The sequence below is a fragment of the Epinephelus fuscoguttatus genome, linkage group LG4 (assembly GCF_011397635.1).
Source record: "Epinephelus fuscoguttatus linkage group LG4, E.fuscoguttatus.final_Chr_v1".
NCBI lineage: Eukaryota > Metazoa > Chordata > Actinopteri > Perciformes > Serranidae > Epinephelus > Epinephelus fuscoguttatus.
The window spans coordinates 17,128,638-17,153,664 of record NC_064755.1 but is presented as its reverse complement, the minus strand read 5'-3'; the positions used below and the strand labels follow the sequence as shown (position 1 = coordinate 17,153,664).

At 41.4% G+C, this 25,027-nt stretch overlaps 1 protein-coding gene across 2 annotated transcripts in view; it reads right to left on the bottom strand.

Annotated features, from left to right (window-relative positions):
• Positions 1–25,027, bottom strand: part of abcc8 (ATP-binding cassette, sub-family C (CFTR/MRP), member 8) — an 86,551-nt gene that overhangs the window by 4,493 nt on the left and 57,031 nt on the right. The window contains exons 21-36 of one of the 2 annotated variants that reach the window (XM_049575408.1): positions 22,553–22,637; positions 22,141–22,221; positions 20,944–21,081; positions 20,526–20,651; positions 19,656–19,755; positions 17,393–17,640; positions 12,176–12,342; positions 11,293–11,520; positions 7,505–7,597; positions 7,258–7,360; positions 6,711–6,824; positions 2,913–3,033; positions 2,376–2,506; positions 2,184–2,262; positions 1,871–1,979; positions 1,103–1,206 (exon numbers count right to left, since the gene is read on the bottom strand). In XM_049575408.1, coding sequence (XP_049431365.1) covers positions 1,103–1,206; positions 1,871–1,979; positions 2,184–2,262; positions 2,376–2,506; positions 2,913–3,033; positions 6,711–6,824; positions 7,258–7,360; positions 7,505–7,597; positions 11,293–11,520; positions 12,176–12,342; positions 17,393–17,640; positions 19,656–19,755; positions 20,526–20,651; positions 20,944–21,081; positions 22,141–22,221; positions 22,553–22,637 — 2,027 coding nt within the window. The remainder of the gene's footprint in view (positions 1–1,102; positions 1,207–1,870; positions 1,980–2,183; positions 2,263–2,375; positions 2,507–2,912; positions 3,034–6,710; positions 6,825–7,257; positions 7,361–7,504; positions 7,598–11,292; positions 11,521–12,175; positions 12,343–17,392; positions 17,641–19,655; positions 19,756–20,525; positions 20,652–20,943; positions 21,082–22,140; positions 22,222–22,552; positions 22,638–25,027) is intronic. The other variant, XM_049575409.1, reaches the window with a different exon arrangement.

The following is a 25,027-nucleotide window of genomic DNA, read 5'->3' as shown; positions in this document are numbered from 1 at the left end:
TGTAATATTTCACCAGAAATAGTAGCAATTCATGAACCACTGGTTTCATATGGAAGTTTCACACATACTAAAAAATCTCACATACCGTTTTAACATATTAAATAGCATATTAGTATGAAATTTTGGACGCAGCCACAATTTTACCTCAAAGGGCTTTGAAATCTGTACAGCCTACAACTCTAACCTTTACCCTCTGATGGGGTTAGGTTACACGCAGACATGCAAACAATGTTAAGAAGGAATGTTTACCATCTTAGTTCAGCAGGTGCTAATTAGACCTGAACAGTTAAGACAGATGGGAATGTCTCTTGCTTTGTAGGTATTTGGTCTTAAACTTGAGGCCCCGAGGGATCGTGAATGTCTTTACAAAATCTCGTCCTGACCTATCTGCTAGTTTTTGATATATTTAAGTTTGGACAAAGTGGTGGACTGACCGAGGAGCCAACAGACAGATTGACACTGTCGTCCACAGAATCAGGTCGCTGGCTTGGCTAGACAATCCGGTCACACTCTGAAGTCATTGTAATCCAGTGCTTGAGCAGCGACTTGCGGCGTCAGACACTGATGACCAAAGCTGTCTGTTAACATCATAGTCATAGTTTAACATCGCTCGGTGGTGTCAGGGGGAAACACGGCGGGACAAAACTAAAGTAATGGCGGCAAAAGACCTTTCACGTCGTATCTGGACGTAGAAGGTCCATGACCAAACGTCGATATGAAATAAGGTGGGAGTCGATTAGTTCTCAACTATTAAATTAATTGTCAACCAATCTGAAAATCAATGAATCGATTGGAGTAATTTTTTTAAGATAGAGAGAGATGTCAAAATTCTCCAATTCCAGTTTCTTAAATGTGAATATTTTCTGGTTTTATTCCTCCTCTGTGACAGGAAACTGAGTACCTTTGGGTTGTAGATAAAACAAGACACTCAACGACGTCAACTTGAGCTTATGGAAACACTGATGGACATTTTTCACCTTTTTTTTTTACCTTTTTTTTTAACTCTTTGTGGACCAAACAACTGATCGATTAATGGAGAAAATAACCGATTAATTGTCACATGCACACTCACACATACGCACAAAAACACATATTTCCTCACCCAGGCCTCCTGGAAGCGATTTAACAACAGGCTTCAGCTGAGCGATCTCCAGAGCTTCCCAGAGCATCTCGTCTGTCGCCTTCATCTCTGGGTCAAGGTTGAACCTGCGCACAGACACACACGCACGCACATGCACACGTATTCATTCAACGATCAAATCTCATTATGGTGTCTATCTATTTGAAGTAATATCACTTAGGATTATGTAATGAGTATTTCAGTAAATGGAGCAAAGCCTCTGAGTCAGTTCAGTCAGTCAGCTCGAGCTGCACTGCTTCATTCACACCTGCTCTGCCTCGCTGTCTTTCATCACCTATCCAGCATGTCCCTGTCAATTTCAAGCTCTCCTCTGCTCCGCCGGGACACCAAACATGTAAATAAACTTGACACTAAAATATACATTAACATGATCTGACTGACTGAAATACCCCAAACTGCAGTCTGACAGCAACACACAGCTTTCCTAAACATATCATCATCTATTCTTCTCCAACATGACAACGCTTTTATGGTCACTGCTGCTGAAGTCTAAAAATAAACCTCTCTGGTGGAGTATTCAGAGGAATGTCCTCTTATCTTTACACCCTCAGCTACACTTATGCTTCAGATAAGTTCCTTTGAAGTGTGTCACAGTCTGCCATCTGGCTCTATAACTGGAACTGTTTGGTGTTTTGTCCCTTCTAGTAAGACTCGATTATCACCAAATCTAAACCTCAGTGACGAGTCGTCCTGCTAGTAAAACTGATAATGTTGTGAGGTCGATCATACCGGATGGCGCCGCTGAACAGGATGGGGTCTTGGAGGATGATGGACAAGCGAGACCTGAGGGTCTGCAGAGGCAGCTTGGCGATGTCGATGTCATCGATCACAATCCTCCCTGTGAAAGATGAAAAACCACACACAAACACATCACACGTAAGTTACATTACAGAGAGCAGCAATAAAGAGAAAAATCTCAGCATTTTAGGAATTACATACATGTTGCATGTTAAAACCCTCTCACAGTATTCAAAGTAGTCCTTCTATCTAACAACATTTCTCATTACAATGAGTTAAAATCAAGTGTGATGTTTTACTGTACCCTCAAACATGTCCACCATGCGAAAGAAGGCCAAGGAGAAAGAGGATTTGCCGCTGCCTGTCCTGCCACAGATTCCCACCTGCAAACAAACAGGTCTGTGTCATCATTATCAACGATATTCGATTGTTTATTCATCATATTTTCTGGCATTTGTTTCCAGTTTTAACACACAGATTTCCTCAGACTGGATACCTTCTGCCCAGGGCTGATGTGGGCGTTGACATTTTTCAGCACAGGTTTCAGTGTGGCGTCGTATCGGACACTCAGATTCTGGATTTTGATCTCTCCCTCTCGGGGCCAGCCCTCAGGGACCTGAGACACACCTGGAACAGACGCAGAAACATAAGTAGATTTTAGATTTCAACATTATTTAATTACTTAGTATAATGGTTTATTGTTAACTCTAATGTGCGATGACTGGAGCCAGATTAAGATTTTTCTACTATGTTTAAAGTCATTAAAATCCTTTCCACCAGACAGGAAACATGTATGAACAATAGTACTTTATAAAAGTGGGAGAAAGCTACATTTCTCACGAGCATTATGATACCATCTGGGCTGACAATGATCAATGTGGAGTAAATGTAGTGCAACTTTAAACTTTATCCTGAACGGGGAAAAAAAATCACCAGATCACCAGAGACCAGATATAAATTGTTTGTGCAGCTGCTGACTCAGTGAAAGAGGGTTTAATTAAAGAAGGAACTGTGACTGTGTTGCTGCACTCACTGAGCAGTCCTTCATAATTCTCTGGTTCAGTTTTGAGCAGGCCGTTAATCCTCTTGACTGAGCCAAGCTGTACTTCCATGTCTGCCAGGTTACGCACCATCCAGTTCATGTAGTTGGATACCTGATACATGGAGGAAGGAAGGAGGAGGAGGAGGAGAAGGAAGAGGGTGAATACAGTTGAGTTGGGTAAATGTCACTGTAAGCACACACTTCATTAGCTTTGTGAAGCATTTGTCTGATAGTTTAATGTGTTTTTAAATGGTTTTTGTACCATAAGAGGGATTTTATCAACTTCTGATTGTTCAGTTTAGATGAAAATTTTAAAATCACTAAATTTGGAAACATTTCACTGGACAGAAATGATATATGTTGAGAAAGAGGCAAGTTTTAATACCAGATTTGTTTGTTTGTATCAGACACTTACATTTAATGCTTTTTAATGTCTTTTTAAGAAACTTTTTAAACCAAATTTAAGACTGATGTTTGGACAAATTATCTCTCTCCTGTTCAAGCATTACTGGTAACTATAAATGTAAGTAGTATATCTGTCAGGGGTGTCAAACATACAGCCCGGGGACCAGAACCAGTCCAATCCAGCCTGCTAGATAACTTTGCACATCTGATGTTGATGCACAGAGGCTTTTCCACTCTGACCAAAATACAGATCTCTGAAATAACAATGAATACTTACTGTGATCATATTTAAAGACACTGAACATTGTGCAAAATATTGTCAACCAGCAGCTTCAGTACAAAAGAATCTGTGTCAGACTTCCATCTTTAAACAGTATTCATGGAACCCTGCTGCTGAGGCACTGATAAACTTCAGACTATAAATGGTTTGTAAGGCAGGGGATGACTTAACCTGCTTCTTCAGTAGTTTCCACGTTAGGGGAAAATCATGAAAAAATGCATGTCATGAAAGTGAGTAGCAGACTGACTGAATGTGGTAAAACTGAGACATACTGGTAAATTTGGACATAATATTTCGGAGGATATTGCATGCCGTTGATCATTTGCTTTGTAAATGGATGAACGTTTTCACAATGAACCTCTTTACACTAAAAAAGGGGGAAATTTGAGGTTGTTGTTATTTATAAGTTATTATGCAGTGGTTTTACTGGTCTGGCCCAGTTGAGACCAAATCGAGCTGTTGTGGCCCCTGAACTAAAATGAGTCTGACACCTGTGATTATATGTGGTCCAGTGCAGCGATACGTTTATGTAGGAGTGTAGTGAGTTAGGTTAATCTATACAGTTTGCTAACAGGTAAGTGCACGTATAAAATAAAAATTCAACATAGGGTTCAGTGGTAGATTTAAAGATTTGTAACATCAAAAATGTGGACTGTCACACAGACGAGCTGGACACATTTTGACAAAAATAAAACAAAAGATGGATAAATTGAATTAGATAAAACGCTTGTGGCAATTAAGAGCTCACAATTCAAATTTAAGACTATTAGGAATGTTAAGGATTAATATTTTAAGACTTTTAAAGAACCAGCAGACACCCTGTGTTTACACAGATTTTTAGCTGAATTTTTTCCAACATCATATTTTAAAGTTATTTTTATTTCTGCTGCAGGAAAAACAATGCAAATTAGCTGCTGATCTCTCCATATGTCCCTCCCAAGTATGTTAAAAAAAAAAAAGAAATGCTTAAACTACAGTGTAGCATTTTTAAAAAGTATGAATTTTGTCCATATTTTATTTATTTAAAAAAATATATATGTACATATATATATATATATATATATATATATATATATATATATATATATATATATATATATATATTTATATGTATGTATATGTGTGTGTATATATATATATATATATATATATATATACATACAGTACAGGCCAAAAGTTTGGACACACCTTCTCATTCAATGCGTTTTCTTTATTTTCATGACTATTTGCATTGTAGATTCTCACTGAAGGCATCAAAACTATGAATGAACACATGTGGAGTTATGTACTTAACAAAAAAGGTGAAATAACTGAAAACATGTTTTATATTCTAGTTTCTTCAAAATAGCCACCCTTTGCTCTGATTACTGCTTTGCACACTCTTGGCATTCTCTCCATGAGCTTCAAGAGGTAGTCACCTGAAATGGTTTTCCAACAGTCTTGAAGGAGTTCCCAGAGGTGTTTAGCACTTGTTGGCCCCTTTGCCTTCACTCTGCGGTCCAGCTCACCCCAAACCATCTCGATTGGGTTCAGGTCCGGTGACTGTGGAGGCCAGGTCATCTGCCGCAGCACTCCATCACTCTCCTTCTTGGTCAAATAGCCCTTACACAGCCTGGAGGTGTGTTTGGGGTCATTGTCCTGTTGAAAAATAAATGATCGTCCAACTAAGCAAAACCGGATGGGATGGCATGTCGCTGCAGGATGCTGTGGTAGCCATGCTGGTTCAGTGTGCCTTCAATTTTGAATAAATCCCCAACAGTGTCACCAGCAAAACACCCCCACACCATCACACCTCCTCCTCCATGCTTCACAGTGGGAACCAGGCATGTGGAATCCAACCGTTCACCTTTTCTGCGTCTCACAAAGACACGGCGGTTGGAACCAAAGATCTCAAATTTGGACTCATCAGACCAAAGCACAGATTTCCACTGGTCTAATGTCCATTCCTTGTGTTTCTTGGCCCAAACAAATCTCTTCTGCTTGTTGCCTCTCCTTAGCAGTGGTTTCCTAGCAGCTATTTGACCATGAAGGCCTGATTCGCGCAGTCTCCTCTTAACAGTTGTTCTAGAGATGGGTCTGCTGCTAGAACTCTGTGTGGCATTCATCTGGTCTCTGATCTGAGCTGCTGTTAACTTGCGATTTCTGAGGCTGGTGACTCGGATGAACTTATCCTCAGAAGCAGAGGTGACTCTTGGTCTTCCTTTCCTGGGTCGGTCCTCATGTGTGCCAGTTTGTTGTAGCGCTTGATGGTTTTTGCGACTCCACTTGGGGACACATTTAAAGTTTTTGCAATTTTCCGGACTGACTGACCTTCATTTCTTAAAGTAATGATGGCCACTGGTTTTTCTTTAGTTAGCTGATTGGTTCTTGCCATAATATGAATTTTAACAGTTGTCCAATAGGGCTGTTGGCTGTGTATTAACCTGACTTCTGCACAACACAACTGATGGTCCCAACCCCATTGATAAAGCAAGAAATTCCACTAATTAACCCTGATAAGGCACACCTGTGAAGTGGAAACCATTTCAGGTGACTACCTCTTGAAGCTCATGGAGAGAATGCCAAGAGTGTGCAAAGCAGTAATCAGAGCAAAGGGTGGCTATTTTGAAGAAACTAGAATATAAAACATGTTTTCAGTTATTTCACCTTTTTTTGTTAAGTACATAACTCCACATGTGTTCATTCATAGTTTTGATGCCTTCAGTGAGAATCTACAATGTAAATAGTCATGAAAATAAAGAAAACGCATTGAATGAAAAGCTGTGTCCAAACTTTTGGCCTGTACTGTATATATATATATATATAGAGAGAGAGAGAGAGAGAGAGAGAGAGAGAGATAGATATATATAGATATAGAGATATATATATGTTCAATGTAAAAACAGGTTAAGTATACTTAGGACAGGACAGAACACTTTAACCTGGAAAATAAATTTAAGTTATATAATATCAGTTTGGTAATCATGTAGCTTTTGCACTAGTTGCGTCTTATCATGTAAAACTGCCTGTATTGCCTTTAAAGAGACTGTTAAACAAGCAATAAAACAATAAAACAAGCAATAAAAGACACACACGTGCATGCGCACACACAGACACACTCTCACCATGAGTGCATACGTCAGTCCCAGTCCCACCAGACCGGTGGACAACTGGTTGTAGAGAGAGTTAGTGATGGAGGCTACAGCTGCCACTAACACCACACAGGCTCCAATGTACTCCTGCAAGGAGAGACAATGTCATCTTTACAGCAGGACGACAATGCATCGCTGAATCATTCAGAAAGGTAAATAAATAAAAGCGGGTCCATTAATGTGGATCAGTTTATGATCAACACACAGGTGAGACAGGGACATGTTGACAGAAAGCTTTGTGTGTTTTCTTTTGTGTCTGTGCCCATGAATCGATAAACAGCAGAAGGTTAACTCCTCTGCTGCTGTGAAACAGGAGAAGTCAAATGAGCTGCGAGCTGCATGCAGTCGATACATAAAACATCACATGAACACTGAATGTGATGATGAAAAATTCAGTGTGTCAGAATCCCAACAGAGGGAGCCAGCAACATCAACAACACTATGGACCAGCTGCTGTCTGACAAACAGTAAACAGGACTGATCTGAATGTCAAAGCGCTGAGCAAAGGACAGATCATTACCATGCGGACCTCCAGCCAACGGTTGGCTGCCGTGAGGAAGAGAGAGGCGATGTTGTTGGCGTCTGTGAACTGCAGTAACCTCTGTCTGAACCTGGGCTCGTACCTGTCGATGGAAAAAGACACAGCCTGGTTCTATTTGTGCTCTTATGTCCTGAGAATTTGACAAAAACAGTGATGCAACTTTCCAACACTGCATCTGAAGCAAACTACTGTAACTCAGGGTTTGGAATATATTAGTAATAACTACCTGAGGGCTCTGATAGTGGTGAGGCCTTCCACTGTCTCAGAGAAGTGGCAGAGCAAAGGGAGCTGGGTGCTGTCCTCCAACTGCTGCAGGTCCCTGACCAGAAGACAGAACACAATGGACAAGGTAACATCAACAAAAGAATAGAGGACAGCAGCATACAAAAAACACCACGTGATAAGGGTCTAACAATGAGGGCCTTAATTAAAGAGGACCTATTAGGCTCATTTTCAGGTTCATACTTGTATTTTAGGTTTCTACCGGAACATGTTTATATGCTTTAATCATAATAAAACACTTAATTTTTCTCATACTGTCTGTCTGACTGCACCTGTATCACCCTCTGTCTGAAACGCTCTGTTTTAGCACCTGTCTCTTTAAGACTCCCTCCTGAAAAAGCCCAGCCTGCTCTGACTGGTCAGCGTTTCTGAGTCTTTGTGTCTAAAGCTGTGTTCCCACCAAATGCAATGAATGCAATTTACTCGCACGAGTAAATGCAAATTCATTGCGCTACCCACTTGAGTTTGGACGCTGGGCCATTTATGTAAAATTTGCGTTATTGTGTCAGACACGCGAGCACGAGCCCGCCCATTTTCACTAGATAACAACAACATTACTTCAGCCATTTCTTTCTCTCATCGACCATGGCTGAGATCACCACGATCGCTGCACTGTACCTGCTCTGGAGCAGAGTCCTGCACCGGGTCAGGTACCCGCAAAAACAGCTGATTTGCGGGTGGTTTTTAAAAAAACATTTTTCCCGGGTTCGGATCTGGGTGGAAAAAATAACATGCGGGTCAGATCGCGGGTTTTAGATAAACACATCAGTCATTAGTTCGGTAAACTACAGGTAACTATCTTGGTCATTATTTACTCTCTGAGGATCGCCTCCGCTATTTCACAACGGTCATTGGTTCAGCTGTTTACACGCGTTTCACCATCTAGTAACACAATTTGTGATTGGACGACAGAATCAATATGGCTGCCACCGTCTAACAAGTGCAGCTTCCAAAACAGTAAATAATTATTTAGGTATTTGAGAAATAAGTGGATAAAACGTACAACTATCACTTTATAATGTTTCTCAAGTGTTTCCCTGATGGATTACTTCTCTCCTCGATGGATTCTAAAAACACGTGACGGCTCGTAACTGCTGAACGTCGCTCTGGACAGAAAGTAAGTCTATTATTACACATGTAAAGTTCCTTTACATAGATTAAAAGTTTAAAAGCATTAAACGTAACAAACGAGTGCTTTTACACTCGTATGGGAGAAGAACACAGAGGGTTGATGATGGAGCTGAAGTCAGGTTTTTATTGTGAGAGCTGCTTCATTCAGGTCGTTGTTTACTCACTGGCACCTTAACTGTGGCGATATGCTGTTCAATATTCAGCCAATATGACCCAAAATGATTACTTTAAATCCGGGTCGTGTTTCAATGGGTCGGACCGGGTTGCGGTACTAATTGGCCTGATGCGCGGGTTTGCGGTTTGGGTGCGGGTTTGTACGTCGCCGGGTCGGGTCGGGGCGGATCTTGAAAACTGGACCCGTGCAGGACTCTGGAGGTCCCAGATTCATCTGTGGGCCAAACGCCGCCGTCGGTTCTGGGTGCATGATACCCTGCGGATGCACACTGAGCTCAGCTAGTTCCACCGTCTGCTGCCCAGTTTGAAGACCTGCTAGCTAGGGTTTGCGCCAGGATCTCCCGGCAGGACACCAACTACAGACGCTCCATTTCAGCTGCGGAGCGCCTGTCCATCTGTCTCCGGTGAGTAGCAGTTTATTGTTGTGTCAACAACTGGACGTCAGGGTGCAAGACATGACGTTGGGAGAATCTCAATGCTGATTGGCTTTTGCGGCACAGTGTCACGCGAATTCGCCTCAAAAGTTCAATATTTTCAACTTGAGCGATGAGGCAATGGACGCGAATTTCAAGTCTATCACGCCGCGCCTATGAGTGTATCGCATCGCGCTACACACGTCCATCGCGCCGCCTGGTGCGAATTCGCGTCTAATTGCGTCTTTGCATTGACTTTGTAAGTAATCTCGACGCGCGAATTTGCAAATTCGCATTTGGAGGCTACACAGCATTAGTGTTTCTGCACCATCATCACAGTTAGGGGAATGACTGTAACAGAGAGCGTCGGCACTTTTTACTGTTAAAAATCACCATTAAAGGCTTTTAAACACAACCAGACATGTTCCAGCTGGAATATGATCTGAAATCTGAGAGGAAAACATCAGCAACCAAGATTATGTGTTTCCCTGACATTAACACGTGGCTACATGTAGCAGTGTATGTAATGTTGTAATTTGCAGTGATGTGCCTGGGGCAGATGGGCATATACAGAAATTCATCACGATGTGACTTCATCTTGTCGAGGAAGTAGAGAAAAAAAAAAGTTGGAAAGCTGTTCACAGGGATTAGGCCGCGATCACACAGAAAGAGTTTTGCAGGTTTTTTTCCCTTTAAATTAATTGAAGCCACTAGTAAAAAAAAAACGCTTGCTGCACCAGGCAACCACCCCATCACCTCCTCATTTCAGCTTAGCACATAGCTATCAACTGTATGCAAACCTACAGTTAATATAAATTGTTAATAAAGTTTAAATGTATAAAAAATACTGACAAATTCCAAGTACTGCACTTAAATGCTTCCATGCCTGCTGTTTTCTATTGATCGTGGTAACTGTAGTTTGTAATGCCGTATAGCTCTGGGTAGCCAGTAACTGCTATCAACAGTTTCTCCTTCATTGTTTACCAACTGTAAACTTCTTGTTGTGACCACCACAGAAGGCCCACTTCTCAGATCAGCCAATTGGACGATGGGAGAAAAGTGGAGAAGAAGCGGAGCAGTTTTCCGCTCTGAGTTGAAGTTTTTTCAACTTGAGAACTTCAGAGTGCTCTTGCAAAAATGCGGGACACCTAAAATGCAGAAACTCAAGGCACACAGCAACACAAGAGCAGCAAGCAAAAAGCCTAATTGTCATTAAAAACAATTGCAGAAATTTGCCTCCTGCTGCTTATACGCTTTTAGTGTGATCAGGGCGATACTTTGCTTGAAACTGTCCACATTTAATATGAACGTCTGACATTTTAACATTGTACATATATATAAGTCACAACATGCTCAACTCACATTTAAAGTTTGAAGACTGGGTGTTGGATCCTTTACGAAAGTAATAATCAAGTAAAGATCAGGAAAGCACTGCAATTTGACTTTTAAATGTTGCCACATGGACGTTTGGGGTTGCATTGATGTATGAAAGATGCTATATAAATAAAGTTTGATTGATTGATTGATCTCCAAGGGGAGGCATATTGGATACATTTCCCAGATATCTTTTTCCACGCTGGGATGGAGGTGAATATATTTATGTTATGACGTGTTTTAGAGCTCTAAACCCGGAGAATCTGTGCTATGAGACATTTTGGCTCTGCCTGTTGGGATGTGCATGCTGTGCTGGTTGAGGTCAACTATAATTAACCCACCTGCATATTGTTTGTGACATTGACACATTACAAGCTTTAAGAAGGCCGTCTCGCCCGAAACGTCCTTGAGGCAAAATTAAAAAGTCAAAGTATTGCTGTCCTGTTGTTTACTTTAGTTTAACATTATATGACAGAAAATAGGGAGAGCATAATAGCTCCTCTTTAAACTTGTATCACATTAAAGACAGATTAAAACTACACTCTTATATAACACTGATGATATGACCTTGGTGTCCTGCAGACATCTAATGATGAAAATATCCAGATGTCTGTGATATCCTTCGTCCCGTCTGACTCACCTGGAGGCCATCCGAAAGTACTTCTGGATGAAATAGCAGGCGACAGCCAGCGGCAGGAGGGCAATGAGGAATACGGGGGTCACGTAGGAGATGACACCCAGGGCGGACACGCACAGCAGTGTGGAGCGGGAGAGGCACTCCAGGGTGGTGGGGATGTGCTGGTCGATTGTGTTTGTGTCTGTGGAGAACCTGTTGAGGATGCTGCCGAGCGGGGTCGTCTCAAACAGCCTGCAGGCACGAGAATGTTTCATTACCCTCAGGAATCATCTAATTTATGATTCATTTTCAAAAGTGCTTTATTTTCCTTTTTTTTTTTTTTTTTTTTTTAATACTTGTCTGCATTGGTCTTCATAGCTTAGCGCCACTAAAGGGTGTAAGCTTCTTGTGAAGATTGATGGCGGTATGGCACCCCAAGAACGCAGGAGCGCCCAGACCCCCAGACCAGGGAGCCGCAGAGGCTGCAGAACACCACACAGGCCCAAGGACCCAGGGCGGCAAAGGCCGGCACCCCCAGAGAGCCAGAGACACACCCCGGACAGGCGGGGCAGGAGGGCCCGCCCACCCACCGCCAGTTGAATCTAAATTATTTCATATGAAATACATCTGTTTATTTAGCCATGCATATGAGTGTGTGTATACAGTACATGTAGATTTGTTATGTGAACGTGAGCGTCTTTATGTAAGTGATGTCTCCCGGGTTTTGCATAAGGAAAGCAGATGGTGCTCTGAGTAATGGGGCGAACAAAGGTGCTTTTAACCGTGTTTCCTCATTTAAATGATCTGTTTCAGCAAACACACAGTATCAGCGAGCACACACATCTCTTTGTCTCTTTAACACATCATGAGGCAGAGCTGCAGCACACACACACACTGAGCGCCGCACCTCATGGGGGCCAGGATGATCTTGTTGAGCAGATCGTGGTGGAGCTCCTTGGCCACTTTGAGGCCGGTCCACTCCACAGCCACGGAGGTGGCCAGACACAGGACAATGCCCAGGCAACACAGCACGCTGAACACCAACAGATACCACGAGTGACTGAAGCCACACTCCTACAGAGCGAGAGAGTAGGGGTTATTTAAGACATGACAGCAACCCTGTGTGTGTTTGAGAAAGTGAGAGAGAGCGGGGGTTTGCTTGCACTGTAATTAGAAGCATAATTAAACTCTGAGGCCAGTTAATAACAATCTGTCTAATGTGACAAGAGCTGGTGAAGCTTTAACAGCTGATTTGGTAACACTTAAACAAAAAAAAAAGAATAAGCTCAGAGATGTTGTTCTCTCCTGAGCTTTCTATATTTCCCCCTCAGTTTACCGCCTACGTCTTTTTTCTACATATTCACACGTCTCTATCAGATATCAGACATTAAAACACAACCAGTCAAAATCAAATTTGAAAACCAATTACTATTTTTTTAATATTAAGCACTGCATTTCTGATTTACACTATGAAATTATGTAAAATCATTCACCCCAAAGCCTCAGTACAATGTACCTTTTACCCTTCAGACTTCCATGGAATCCGTACAGCCAAATGATTATTTTTGACAATAACCACAAGAATGAATGTTCTCAAAGCATAAATTAGCATTTTAACTCATTCAAAATAGAAATGAAATGAGGAACAGTTAAAATTCTCAATAAATTTGCTATTTCTGACATGAAAATTGTAATTTGTCATATGAAAAGGACATAATCAGTCATCTCGACGTCCCAACCAACACTAAAACCTGATATCGTTCACAAAATGACTGACAGGGCTTTAAATACACAGAGACTACATATGATACACTAGACAGTTACAGTATTAGTAGTTTGTTTGCATGGGTAATGCCTGGGGCCTTAGACTAGTTTCTTTTACTGTGGCTGCCCCAGTGGTTCACTGGGTACAGTGCATACCAATAAGGCTGAGTCCTCACTGCAGTGGCCCAGATTCGAGCCTGGCCTGGGCCCTTTGCTGCATGTCATTGCCTCTCTTTCCCCTGCCTTTCCTGGCTCTCTCTGTCTCTATCACAATAAAGCAGAAATGCCTAAAAAATAATCTTGTATTGTATTCAGCTGACAAACACAATTACTGCTCTCCATTCACAGCTCTTATGCCTCCATTATGTAAATATATCATATGGTCAGAAATGACAGATTAGGCCCGTCAGTAATAAAGAAAAACTTATGCAGACTAATCCCCACTAGAAACATCAGTTTCCACTTGTGTGTAATCCTCTTTTTGTCCCTTTAATTCCAGACAAAAAAGACAAGGCAGATTATCTGTCACCTGTAATGTGAAAATTCTGATTTAAAACCAACCCAATCCCCAGGATAAATGCTGGCATTGTACTTTTCTGCTACCATGGATATATAACATTTGTAAGTCATCATATAGCAGAAATATTGAATCTTTCATTTCTTTATCTTGACATTTCAACAACACTATGATTAACATGTGGTTATGTCAAGGAACAAAAAACACTTGGTTATGGATAGAAAAAGATCATGTTTTTGCTTAAAATATCTGGTTTTGGCTGCACAATCTCCGCTGGAAACACAGCGATGTCTCACTAAACAACAACCAGTGTTATTGTTTGTTGATCTTAAACAGTTATCTGCAGCTTGGCAGCCTTCTCACCAAGGTGTCATGCTGTACACCACCCCCTCCACCCCCTGATGACATGGTCAACTCATAGACATGTCATCTGAACTATGTGGCTTTAGAAACGTTGATACGATATGTGTGAAACATACTGATGTAATGTATCTGTAGTTTGCAGAATCGGACAATGCCAACACTTTCTTCTGGGGACTTGGCTGTTAACTCTCATCTGCACTGTCGGGCCTGACAGTTACATCAAGTGTCAGTAACTTGCCAGAGTTTGTGTCTGATAGTAGAACAGGACCTCTGAGTGTTGCCACATGCATTAGTCTACAGCACAGTGTAGATTAAATAAAGCTGGCAGATACACACCGACGCTTGGCCAGAAAACACGTCCTTGGCATTCAGGCAACAATCTGCACTTGACTGAACATTCAGTGTGTGTGTGTGTGTGTGTGTGTGTGTGTGTGTGTGTGTGTGAGTGAGTGTGTGTGTGTGAGAGAGAGAGAGAGAGAGGAGGACACAGTGCACCTGTCTCCAAACTCGGATGACTCTCTGTGACTGTGTGAAATGTGACTTGCACACATGACAGACACAAAACACACACACACAAACAAGCAAAACACACACACATACACACACACACACACACACACACATATATAAAACTTTTAATATTAGAGTGGCTTGACCAGCTTCACTGGTCATGGAACATGATGAACTGAAACAGCCGGTGTGTCCCCGACGTGTGAACGACGCAGCTTAACCTTCACTTGTATTGGTATTTTGTTTCAGAGCATGTGTGTGTGCACCTCTGTGCTTTCTCTGAATGTGTGTATGTGTGTTTTCTGTGTGAGAGCAAGAGACTATATTGGGGAAGAGGTCACTTATGTAAGACGAGCTTTAAACTTTATGTCACTCCCTCACACAAACACCTCTATCTGCCGTGTCTAAATCAGGATAACGGTTTAGTTCAGGTCAGGTGAGCTGTGATGTTTGTCACTCGTGGGCTAAAGGCCTCATTTATTCACATGATTTCTGCAGGTGGTTTGACCTAACTACATGAATCAAACCTGTGCATCTTTACATTAGCCAGTAGCACTTTCTCTATCAATGCATCCTTGTGTCTCTAACATGCAGATGAGTCCAAGCTGCAGTTGTCTTTGGGGTGTGTTAGTGAATGTTCCATCTGGAGCTGGCAGTGCCTCTGTGTTTTAGGTCAGCTCCGCTCAACTGAGATTCACAAGAGAATAAGTGAGAGAAGTGTTACGTAATCTCACTCCAGCATGGTTTAAAAAAAATAGGTGATGCACTGTTAACTACTTCTCCACGCATGAGTTTGTTTTAAAAAAGGGCTGCAACCATTACTTTCATTATCGATTAAATTCATTGATTAATTGCTTGGTTTATAAAATGTCAAGAAATAATGAAAATGCCCGTGACCGTTTCCTGTTTTGTGCGACTAGCAGTCAGAAACCTAAATATATGCAGTTTACTGTCACATGAGACTGTTTCACCACCTTTTTGGTTAGTGACCCTTCAAAATAAAAGTGTCAAAGGTCTATAGGTCATACATTTTGACCTCCAAACTTCTCAAATTCACTCCCTCTTCAGAGACTTCCTGGCACTCATGTCAGTGAAAGTGAGAGATGCCACAGATGTCCACAACAATGTTCATAGTTAACAGCCTGTAACAATGCTCTCTAACAGTAATCTGGTTACCTTAGATTTTGGACTGATGGTCAAGCACAAGAAGACAGTTGAAGGTATCATCTTAAGCTATGGGAAGTTCTGATGAACATTTATAGACCAAATGATTACAGTTAATCAAGAAAATAACTGGCAGATTAACCAGTAATGAAAATAATTAGTTGCATCTCTAGACCTAGTTTTTAAATTGATCCCTTTAACAGCTGTGGACACTCTGTGAAAATTAGAGGGGCTCAGTGGTGAAAGATGATCTTGTTAAACCGAGTCAGAACATAAATTTATATGTACATTTAACCTGTTTGACTCTATCTTACATATGAGAGCCTTCATGTAGACCAGGTCTGACATCTGACTATGTCTCTACCGCTCTTGTTGTAAACATGATTGATGCTCACTGGGGTAAAGGCAGCAATCGAAAAGCAACTCTATTTTTTTTTTTTTTTTTATTATTGCATTGTTGGTTTCTGTGCAAGCATTAGTTTAACCATAGGGAAAGCATAAAGTAACATTAAGAAGTTTTGTTTAATTTTCACACCTTTAGTTTTAGTAGCAGTCAGCTGTTATTGTCTCCTAGTATTTATTTTCATGATGCTTAGAAGACAGTAAACATGGTTGTATTAAATGAACGCAACGCGCCACAGATGTCATTATGGCCAATTTAAAACTGCTTAAAAATTGCTGATGTTACACATCAGTGCTATATTTACATATAATTTCATTCAAGAACATCATGTTTGCTGCTGCCATTTCTGCATCAGATCCAAATAAGAGTGTCACTCTGTAATTGTGTTGTACTTTCTGTCTGTGTAGGTGTTAAACACAGGGAGGCTGTTGTGAGAAAATAATTAATCTTTTAATTTAGTTCAAGGTGTAATCCCCTTTTATGTCCACTCTGTTATTGCTGACACACTATGTACGAGGCAAGGCACTGATGCCTGCAAAGCAAAATGCTTTTCTACATTCAGTACCAAATCATACCAGCTGTTGACCCATTACCCCTTTACTCTTCTGATTATCCAGTGAACCACTAACTTTTTTGTGTTTTCTAAATGTGCGTAGTAGGGATGGGCATGAATATTTAAGTATGCGTTTGGATGTCAGTATTTGTTCAATGTATAGAGTCATCACCCAACCTCCCACATGTGAACATGACTTTTATATGACTTACTGACTCAGCAGGGACTAGAATCACCTCTATTGCAAGGTTGTTACTATGAGTCAGCCTACTTGCTGTGGCAGTGAACTAGATTGACTGACGTGACTGATTAGTTCAACCCCATGGTTTTTAACTTTGCCACATATTGTGTGATTGATGATGAGGTTTACACATTTACTTAAATAAGAGGTTGACTTGTATAGATGTCAGGTTGTAAAAACAGCTTGTCTCTATCTTAATTCACTTTCAAGGCTCAAAGATCTAAAACCACACATTGTTTTCTAATTGATGGAAAGCACAGAGAAGAGATATGAATGCAAATTTGCCTTGTAAAACTTCATTTTTTTCTTTTATGATATTGCAAATACCATCTTGTGAAACCCTCAGATGTATCCCTTGACCCAATGAAGGAGTCTTGACCCCAGGTTAGAGATCACTGACATGAGGCTCAGAAATGAAAAACATTCAATCGTCATCAAGAAGATGCAACTGCAGAATGTGAGGCATTAAAATGTACTTAAATGAATGATTTGTGCTCCCATAAAGGTGATAGCAATCACACATGAAAAGACTTTGACTCTTAAAACGGCTGACCAACACAAAAACAAGGAGCATTTTGGTCAAACAAGTCATGCCATTCAGCTGCTCACCTGAACGATAGTACAGTTACGAGCTGTAGCCTCGATCTTGGCCATGATGACGTGTGACGTCCAGTGTGCCAGCCAGTAGTCGATGGCAACCATGAGGGAGTGTTTGAGGAGCTGTGACAGGAGGAGCAGGGAGAGCAGGAGGAGCCCAGCGGAGGACAGGTAGGTGCCGCAGGAGCGCCAGGGGATGGTGGCACGCTGACGCATTACCTGCGACAGGTTGTCGTCATCGTCACTCTCCACGGATTCCTCTGGGATCAAAACAGATGAGTCAATATGTTAAACAGTTTTCTTTAAGTTTGTTTTTAAAGGGACAGTTCACTCCAAAATCCAAAATTCAGATTTTCCTTCCCATCTGTAGCGCTGTCTATAAGTCCAGATTGATTTGGTGAAGCTTAGCAGTGGGAGATTTAAACATTAATGGCGTCCTCCTCAGCTGAGCTGTAACATTAGCTTAGTGGTGCTAAGTGAGCTAGCAGTAGATGCATGCTTCCCTTTGCTCGGTGATGCAGTTGATGGGTGTAGTTTGGCACAAAGAAAATAGTTCCTACATGAAACTGCTCACAACACAGTCTGTGGATTATCTTGAGTAACCAGGTCATGATTTCTGAAAATAGACATTGCTGTTGAATTTTCAAAATGTATTTTTTTGGCACTTTGAGCACCACAAGCCGAGTGCCACCTAGTTCTATTATTCTGAAGAGAAGGCAGACATCTCTACCACTTTTTGATTTTGGAGTGAACTGTCCCTTTAAGTGTGAGACTTGATCAGGATGAGTTTTAGATTTATTTTAGTAGGAAATTATTATATTATTATATGACTGTGCCCTTACAGATTTTCATACTGGACATAAAAGATCATTTCTATATTTAACTGTGATCTCCTCTGCTGTGACTCACAACTCGTATGCTCTCTGACATTTCAGATGGTCCTCCTTCTACCCTCCTTCCTAGAAATTCCATTATCTTCATTCTGTCACTCTGTCCGTCTTTATCTGTCACCTTTTCTGACACATTTCTCTGATTTTGTCCTCCTGTGTCTGTCTGAAGCACCACAACTAGCACAGGACAGGAAGAGAAGAGAAAAAATAACAGAGGAAGAGGGACAAAGGAGAGGAGTAACCACAGAGAAATTATGCTACAGGCCACACCATTTTTATTCATGTTCTTCAGACACCAAGCAGAAGCTCATTCCCATGAGTGGTGTGTTTTTCAGGAGCAACAGAGCAGCCATGACACACTGACTGAGATTGAGGAGCTAATGTTAACAACCTGCCGCCTCCTACACGCCTCTGATGTAAATGTATCACATCACATCATGCAGGAAGCTTTGGAGCATGAGGCTGCATGTGGGAGTCTACGAGCCGGTGGCAGAGAGGAAGCAGGAGAGTAGAAAAGGAAGAAAAGGGGGAGGATGACTGGCAGGGTTAAACAGACTTCTGCTACCATCATCTACTGTGCAATCATGCTGGTATTAAGGAGCTTTTAAGAAGCAGGAGTGAGAAATGTCTGGGAAAAAAGTGAGAACAATGATGAATGATTCTAAGATGACAGGAGTAGCTGCGAGTTGCTTGCAGCGTCACGATGCCACAGACGTGTTTTTGTTTTTTCTTTTGTTTAGTCCATGCTTTCTTGCCACACCTGCTCGATCGAACACGAAGGCAGCACCAGGTGCTGGAGCCATCTCACAAGTCCACTCAGGGGTGCCACCAGCACACGGGAGACAACACAGAACACAGATAAAAAGTACAGCCACTGCACCTTAGCACCTCCCACCACAGCTGCACATTCAATAGCAGAGACACACACACACACACAGATAAAGGATCAGATCCAGTGTTTAGCCACGGCAAGAGGCTGCGACAGAGAAGCCTGCATCATATCTGGTTGCTGAGAAAGCTTAAAGAGAAGCCAAGACATGAGACACCAGACCCAGATGAAGGTCCGGAGCATTTAACACCCATATAATGTTTGCTTCTACACAGACAGGTTAGAATAAATAAAGAACAAGGGAGGAGAAGGATACACGGGGAATTTGTTGCTATTCAAATCATTGCAAACATTGCAGCAGGTGTTAACATAAAAACGAGCTGCCGAGCTTAAGCTTTAATGTAATGTAATGTAAGAGGTTCTCAGCAAATAGACACAGCCTCTGTTATTGTCATTACACACACACACATATTCATTATAATCAGGCTGAAAGCATTAAAGGACAGACTGTAGTCACACACTTGTAGTAAAGCTGTTGTTCATTGTGACCTCTCACCTTCCTCGTCTTCTTCTTCAGTACGGGCGGCCTCTCTGGAGTACATGGCCCTCCGCAGGTTCTTCCTCTCCATATCTGTCATACTGGCTGCCTCCGTCTGCTGGAAGAGGAGACATAACGGTAAACGTGATTTTCTCCAGAATACTAAACATCTATAATCTGACACATTAAAGGAGCATTTCACCCCCTCAAATGATCATTTGTGTATCAATTAGTCATTTCATGTTATAGTGAAATTTGTGTAGCAAAGCATTTCTAACATGCCTCCGCAAACACCGAACAAAAAAATCCAATAATGGAGAAAATTCTTGATAAACTGAAGTAGAAGTGTTCCACGTTTAACGACAGCAAAATTATAGCAATGCTCAGTACTTTCCAAGCAGACAGCCCTTTCCGATGGGGAACTGAAACAAAGGTGAAACTCAAAGCCAGACAGACACAAAAAAAACAGTAATTTTACTTTGTTGAACACAGGCGCTGGAGTCTGGCTTTAAAGGCAGTATAGTTAACTGTTTCTGGTCAGTTCCCAGGCAGAAAGGGCTATCTGTTCTTGGACATACTGAGTATACGACTGGGTAAATAAGACTTGGATTATACTACACAAGTTGTGTGAGGGTTTTGGGGGATTTTCATTCACCATAGAGATACTAGAAAGGCATGTATTCAACTGTAACATGAGATTAGTAATTGATATACAATTGGTCATTTAGGGGGTGAGTTAAGCAAACATCCAGGAAATGAAACTTTCATTCTGAGCAAAAGCGGATTGTTTACACCTCTGTCAAATCTAAAAACTGTTAAATTAATAAACAGCAAAGATTCAAAGTCAGCAAGGATTCATTAGCACTTAAATATCCACTCTTTAATCACCGTCTCAAACTCCTGGTCCTGTCTGTGCATCAGGGTTTTCCACTGCTCAAAGAGTTCAGAGTCAGATTTCTGGATGTCTTTTAGAGTCCCCTCAGTCTGGATTGTGCCGTCTTTCATGGCGATGATCTAATAAAAACACACATACGCACAAAGGTAAAATGAGAAGAAGAAATGTAATATTTAGTATCATTAGCTGCCACTGGAAATAAATCAATCGGGATGCAGTGGAATCTTTGTGAGATAAACTGTCTGCATCACAAATCATGAATAATATAAGAGCATCACAGATGGTCAGTCTCATCAATTATTGTGACAGAGTAAAAGGATCATTTATCAGGCTGGTTAAGATCATAGCTGCAAATATCTGTTTTACACACACGCACACACAGAGACACACACACACACAGCCTGGCCTTACCCAATCTGCGTGTGGTAAATACTGAAGTTTGTGTGTGACCAACACCACCGTCCTCTTCTCCTCTCTCAGGAGCTTGAGGATGCCATCCTGCATCAGATGGTCACTCAGATGGATGTCTAAAGCAGAGAATGGGTCATCCTAAAAACAATACATGAACACACAGTATAAGTATGTAGCAGGTTGAAGTATTTCTCTACAGTTTTAACTATTCATGACCTAATAATCAAACAATCAAAGCTGTTATGTAGGCTATTACACTTTAGAACAAGTTTGTGTGTTCGATGAGCAAAGTCGAAGGTGAGCCGCTACACTCCAGCTGTAGGCGAGTGACTAAGCGGCGGGGATAACTTGCATAATCGTGGATCATTCATAGACTGCGCATAATAAATGAGGCAAAGATGTAGAGTTACAGCTAAGCCATTTTAAGGCATGAAGGGATTTTTTTCGTGAGAAAGAAAGTAATTTTGATGCAATAATGTGTAATTTTGATGAACAGAGATGAGTTAATAGAGGTTTAATCAGTGCCTCGAGAGGAACTTTAAGAGTCTGGTACTCAAGAGCTCAGCTTATTTGTTTCATTAGGACTGCGTGAGTGTGGTTTGATTAGATTTGACTGAGACTGGTGTGATTGGTGCACAGAAACACCTGACTGTGATTGATTGTTTCAGTTATTTTTCAAGCAAAAATGCCCAAAAATGTCTGGTTGCAGCTTTTTCAATGTGAGGATGTGCTGTTTTTCTTTGTCATAAATGGTAGTAACTTGAATATCTTACAACTTTAGTCAAACACAACAATATATCTGACAATATTACTGTAGCCTCTGAGGAATTGTGAATGCCATTTTGTTTTACTTTTGTTTGACACTCCATAAACTTAACAATAAATCAAGAAAATTATCTGCAGATTGATCGACAACAAAGCCCTAGATGCAAACATGTAACACAAAGTGATCAATAACTGAGAGGCAGTAAACTTCCTCAGCCCTGCAGCTGAGTGCCAGAGAGCGTGTTGCTATTTTTGTCACGTTGGAAGGCTTCAGAAATAGAAACACATCTGAGTCTCCAGATGAAGCTTCAGAACAAATGTTTCACTGTAAATACTTACAGACTGCCTGCTGACATGGCCACATACAGGTGCAACTCAGCAACTGTAATCATTCTTTTGATCAAAGGTGTGTGCGTGTGTGTGCAGACTCACCAGAAAGACCACATGAGTCTGTTGGTACAAGGCTCTGGCTACACTGATCCGCTGTTTCTGTCCACCTGACAGGATGATACCCTGCACCAGAGGACAGAAACGTTACTAGACCATTTTACTACAAAGAGGAATGAACAACATGATTACATCCATAAATGTATGTGGCACTCGCCCCCAGAGTAATAAAGGAGATCACGGTTTATTCCCTGCATCGCTGGTGTGGGAAGAAATGCAACATGACAGTGCTTTAGCTGAACAAGGTCAGTACAGCTCCCAAAATCACATCCTGGCTGCAATGAATCAAATGATTCTGCAGCACAGTGAGCCACAGTGGGAGCTTCGGCCAGGTCTGGAAGATAAAAAGAACTCAAAGGAATATAAAGAAAATGAGAAATTTTACGGTGATACTGACCCGCTCCCCGATCTCTGTCTGGTCCCCCTGTGGAAGGATGTCGATGTCAGGTTGAAGAGAGCATGCCTCGATGACAGCTTTGTACCTGGCAGGCAAAGAGACAGAATACAGATGAGGACGGACAGCAGCTGCTACCAACCAGGAGGAAACTAGGTCTGCTCCTTATTAACCTCTTGGCTGATTATCTAGACAGTTAATTAATTTAAATGATACACATTTTATATGTTACAAATATATTTGTCTATCTACGTATAACGTGCTGTTATGTATGCATAACACAATCCATGGAGGTCTCAACAGTGCCACAAACACTGTCAATGAAATAAATAACTCAGCAGCCTCTGTGGGTCAACTTGAAAGATTTAGCTCTGAGCGATTAGTCAGACTTGCTTCAACAGACAGACACAGAATAAAGAGATAAGAGGAAGATTCAGAGAGCACAGAGCCACACGGGGGACAGGGTTCACTGCTGCATCAATCATTCACTCGTGCTCTGATTCAAATGAATTGCATGTTGGTCATTAAAATGTATGGTCATTGAGACCACAGAAGTGAAGCCACATTCAGCTGTACACAACAGTTTGACACTTCTGTAATTACTGGAGTATTGAGAACATTGTGACCTAAAAATATGGGGTGACGGGCCAAAAACAGACTGATTAATATTAATGAATCACACCAGTTGAATATTCTTAGTCTGAATCTAACAAATCACAGTATGTCTTAGCACAGTGCCTGAGCAAACACTCTCCCAGATGCATGACTACAGTTAAAATACTCACAAGCAAGACACAAGACTGTGTAAATAAGAGTCTACAGCCATGCTTACAGCTCTGTGAGGTTGTACTTAGCCACAGCAGTGGTTTGATCTGAACATTAGCATGCAAACCCACTCAAGATGACAATGCTAACATGCTGATGTTTAGCAGGAATAATGTTTTTCATGTTCAGCATCTTATTTTAGCGTGTTAGCATGCTACAAAAGACAAGCTAAAAGCCTGTAGAAAAGCCAAATTTGTAGACAAATTCACACATAAAGGCAGAGCTGCACCTACCAAGCCAGAAATGACTAATCAAATGTGTAAAATTTGTGCTTAAGCCGACTGCTGTGCACACGAAGCACACAAAAGCTTATGAATGACACAACAAAAAAACCACATGCCCACAGCGTCTTTTTTTGGGAACACCTAGTGCTGCAGTCCGAGAGTGAGTTAGCCGCTCTGGATCTTATCAGAAAATAATCTGACAGCAGGACAGGATGGGGGGAGAGAGAGAAAGGTAGGTGGATGCATGAAGAGAAATAAAGCGGAGACAGCAAGGAGAGGCAGCGCAGGGTACGCAAACATCTCCACAGCAACAAACTGCTGCGGCCCATTAGATGCATTTTATAAAGGCAGTCCATTAGACCCATAGAGAGGCTGGACACAACCATAAATCCAAGCAACTGACCTTTGAGACAGACCATTTGTTGTGAGGATAAAAATTGTGAGTGTGTGCAATGGTGTATGTCAGTACAAGAGAGTGTGTGTGTGTGTGTGTGTGTGTGTGTGTGTGTGTGTGTGTGTTTGTGTGCCAATGCAGGTGAAACAGCATATGTTGAGCCAGGAGTGAGTGAAACTGTCCACACTGTGCACATCAAAAGCCAAGGCAAGTCCTGGCCCGAGGTATCTCACTGTCAAAACAGGTTATTTTGGAAGCCACCAACTGGAGTTTTTTTTATTTTTTTATTTACTGGACTAAAACTGTTGACTTAATTAGGATTCAACACATCCAATTACCACAGTGGCCTCAGGGAGCAGAAAGGTTATTGGCTCTATTTGGCTTAACAGCTTGGCCTGACAACACATTGATTACTGTGTTGCCATTTGACAGGAGAACGTCCTCAGACAGCTAGTTTTTATGATCATGGGTTCAAGTTATTAGTAAAGCAAAAGCAACAAAATTAAAGCTTACACATCGTTGTTGCTGATGTAAGAGTACAGTCTGTTCAGCTTTGTTTGATCTAGAGCAAATCCACAAACATACAAATCACGTTTGCACTGAAAAGAGGATGTTGGAATGCAACACTGACAAATCCATTAACTAATACACTCAGTTACCAGTTTATCAGGTACAGCCAGGCCAATAAATCCATCCGTCATGAAGGTTGTAATGTTCAGTTTTTGTAGAAACAGTTTTAAAAAAGAGCTGATTTGACATTATGGCCATTTTGGAGGCTGCAGTTTGTGGTGCTGTTGGGCTGAATACAACTGACACTGTATCACTGGGCGTCACTCATGAATATGTGCTAAGAAATGTTTTTACTCTGCACATAAGTGCGCATGCAAAATTACTGTCGGATTCATGACAACATTAGCATCGCTGATTTTGTTCTCACCACTGTATGTATTAGTGAACCAGAAACATTCTACATTGGCAAGTGCATGTCGTTAATTGCAATCAGCATACTGCCACACCCCCATTTCTCTATATAAG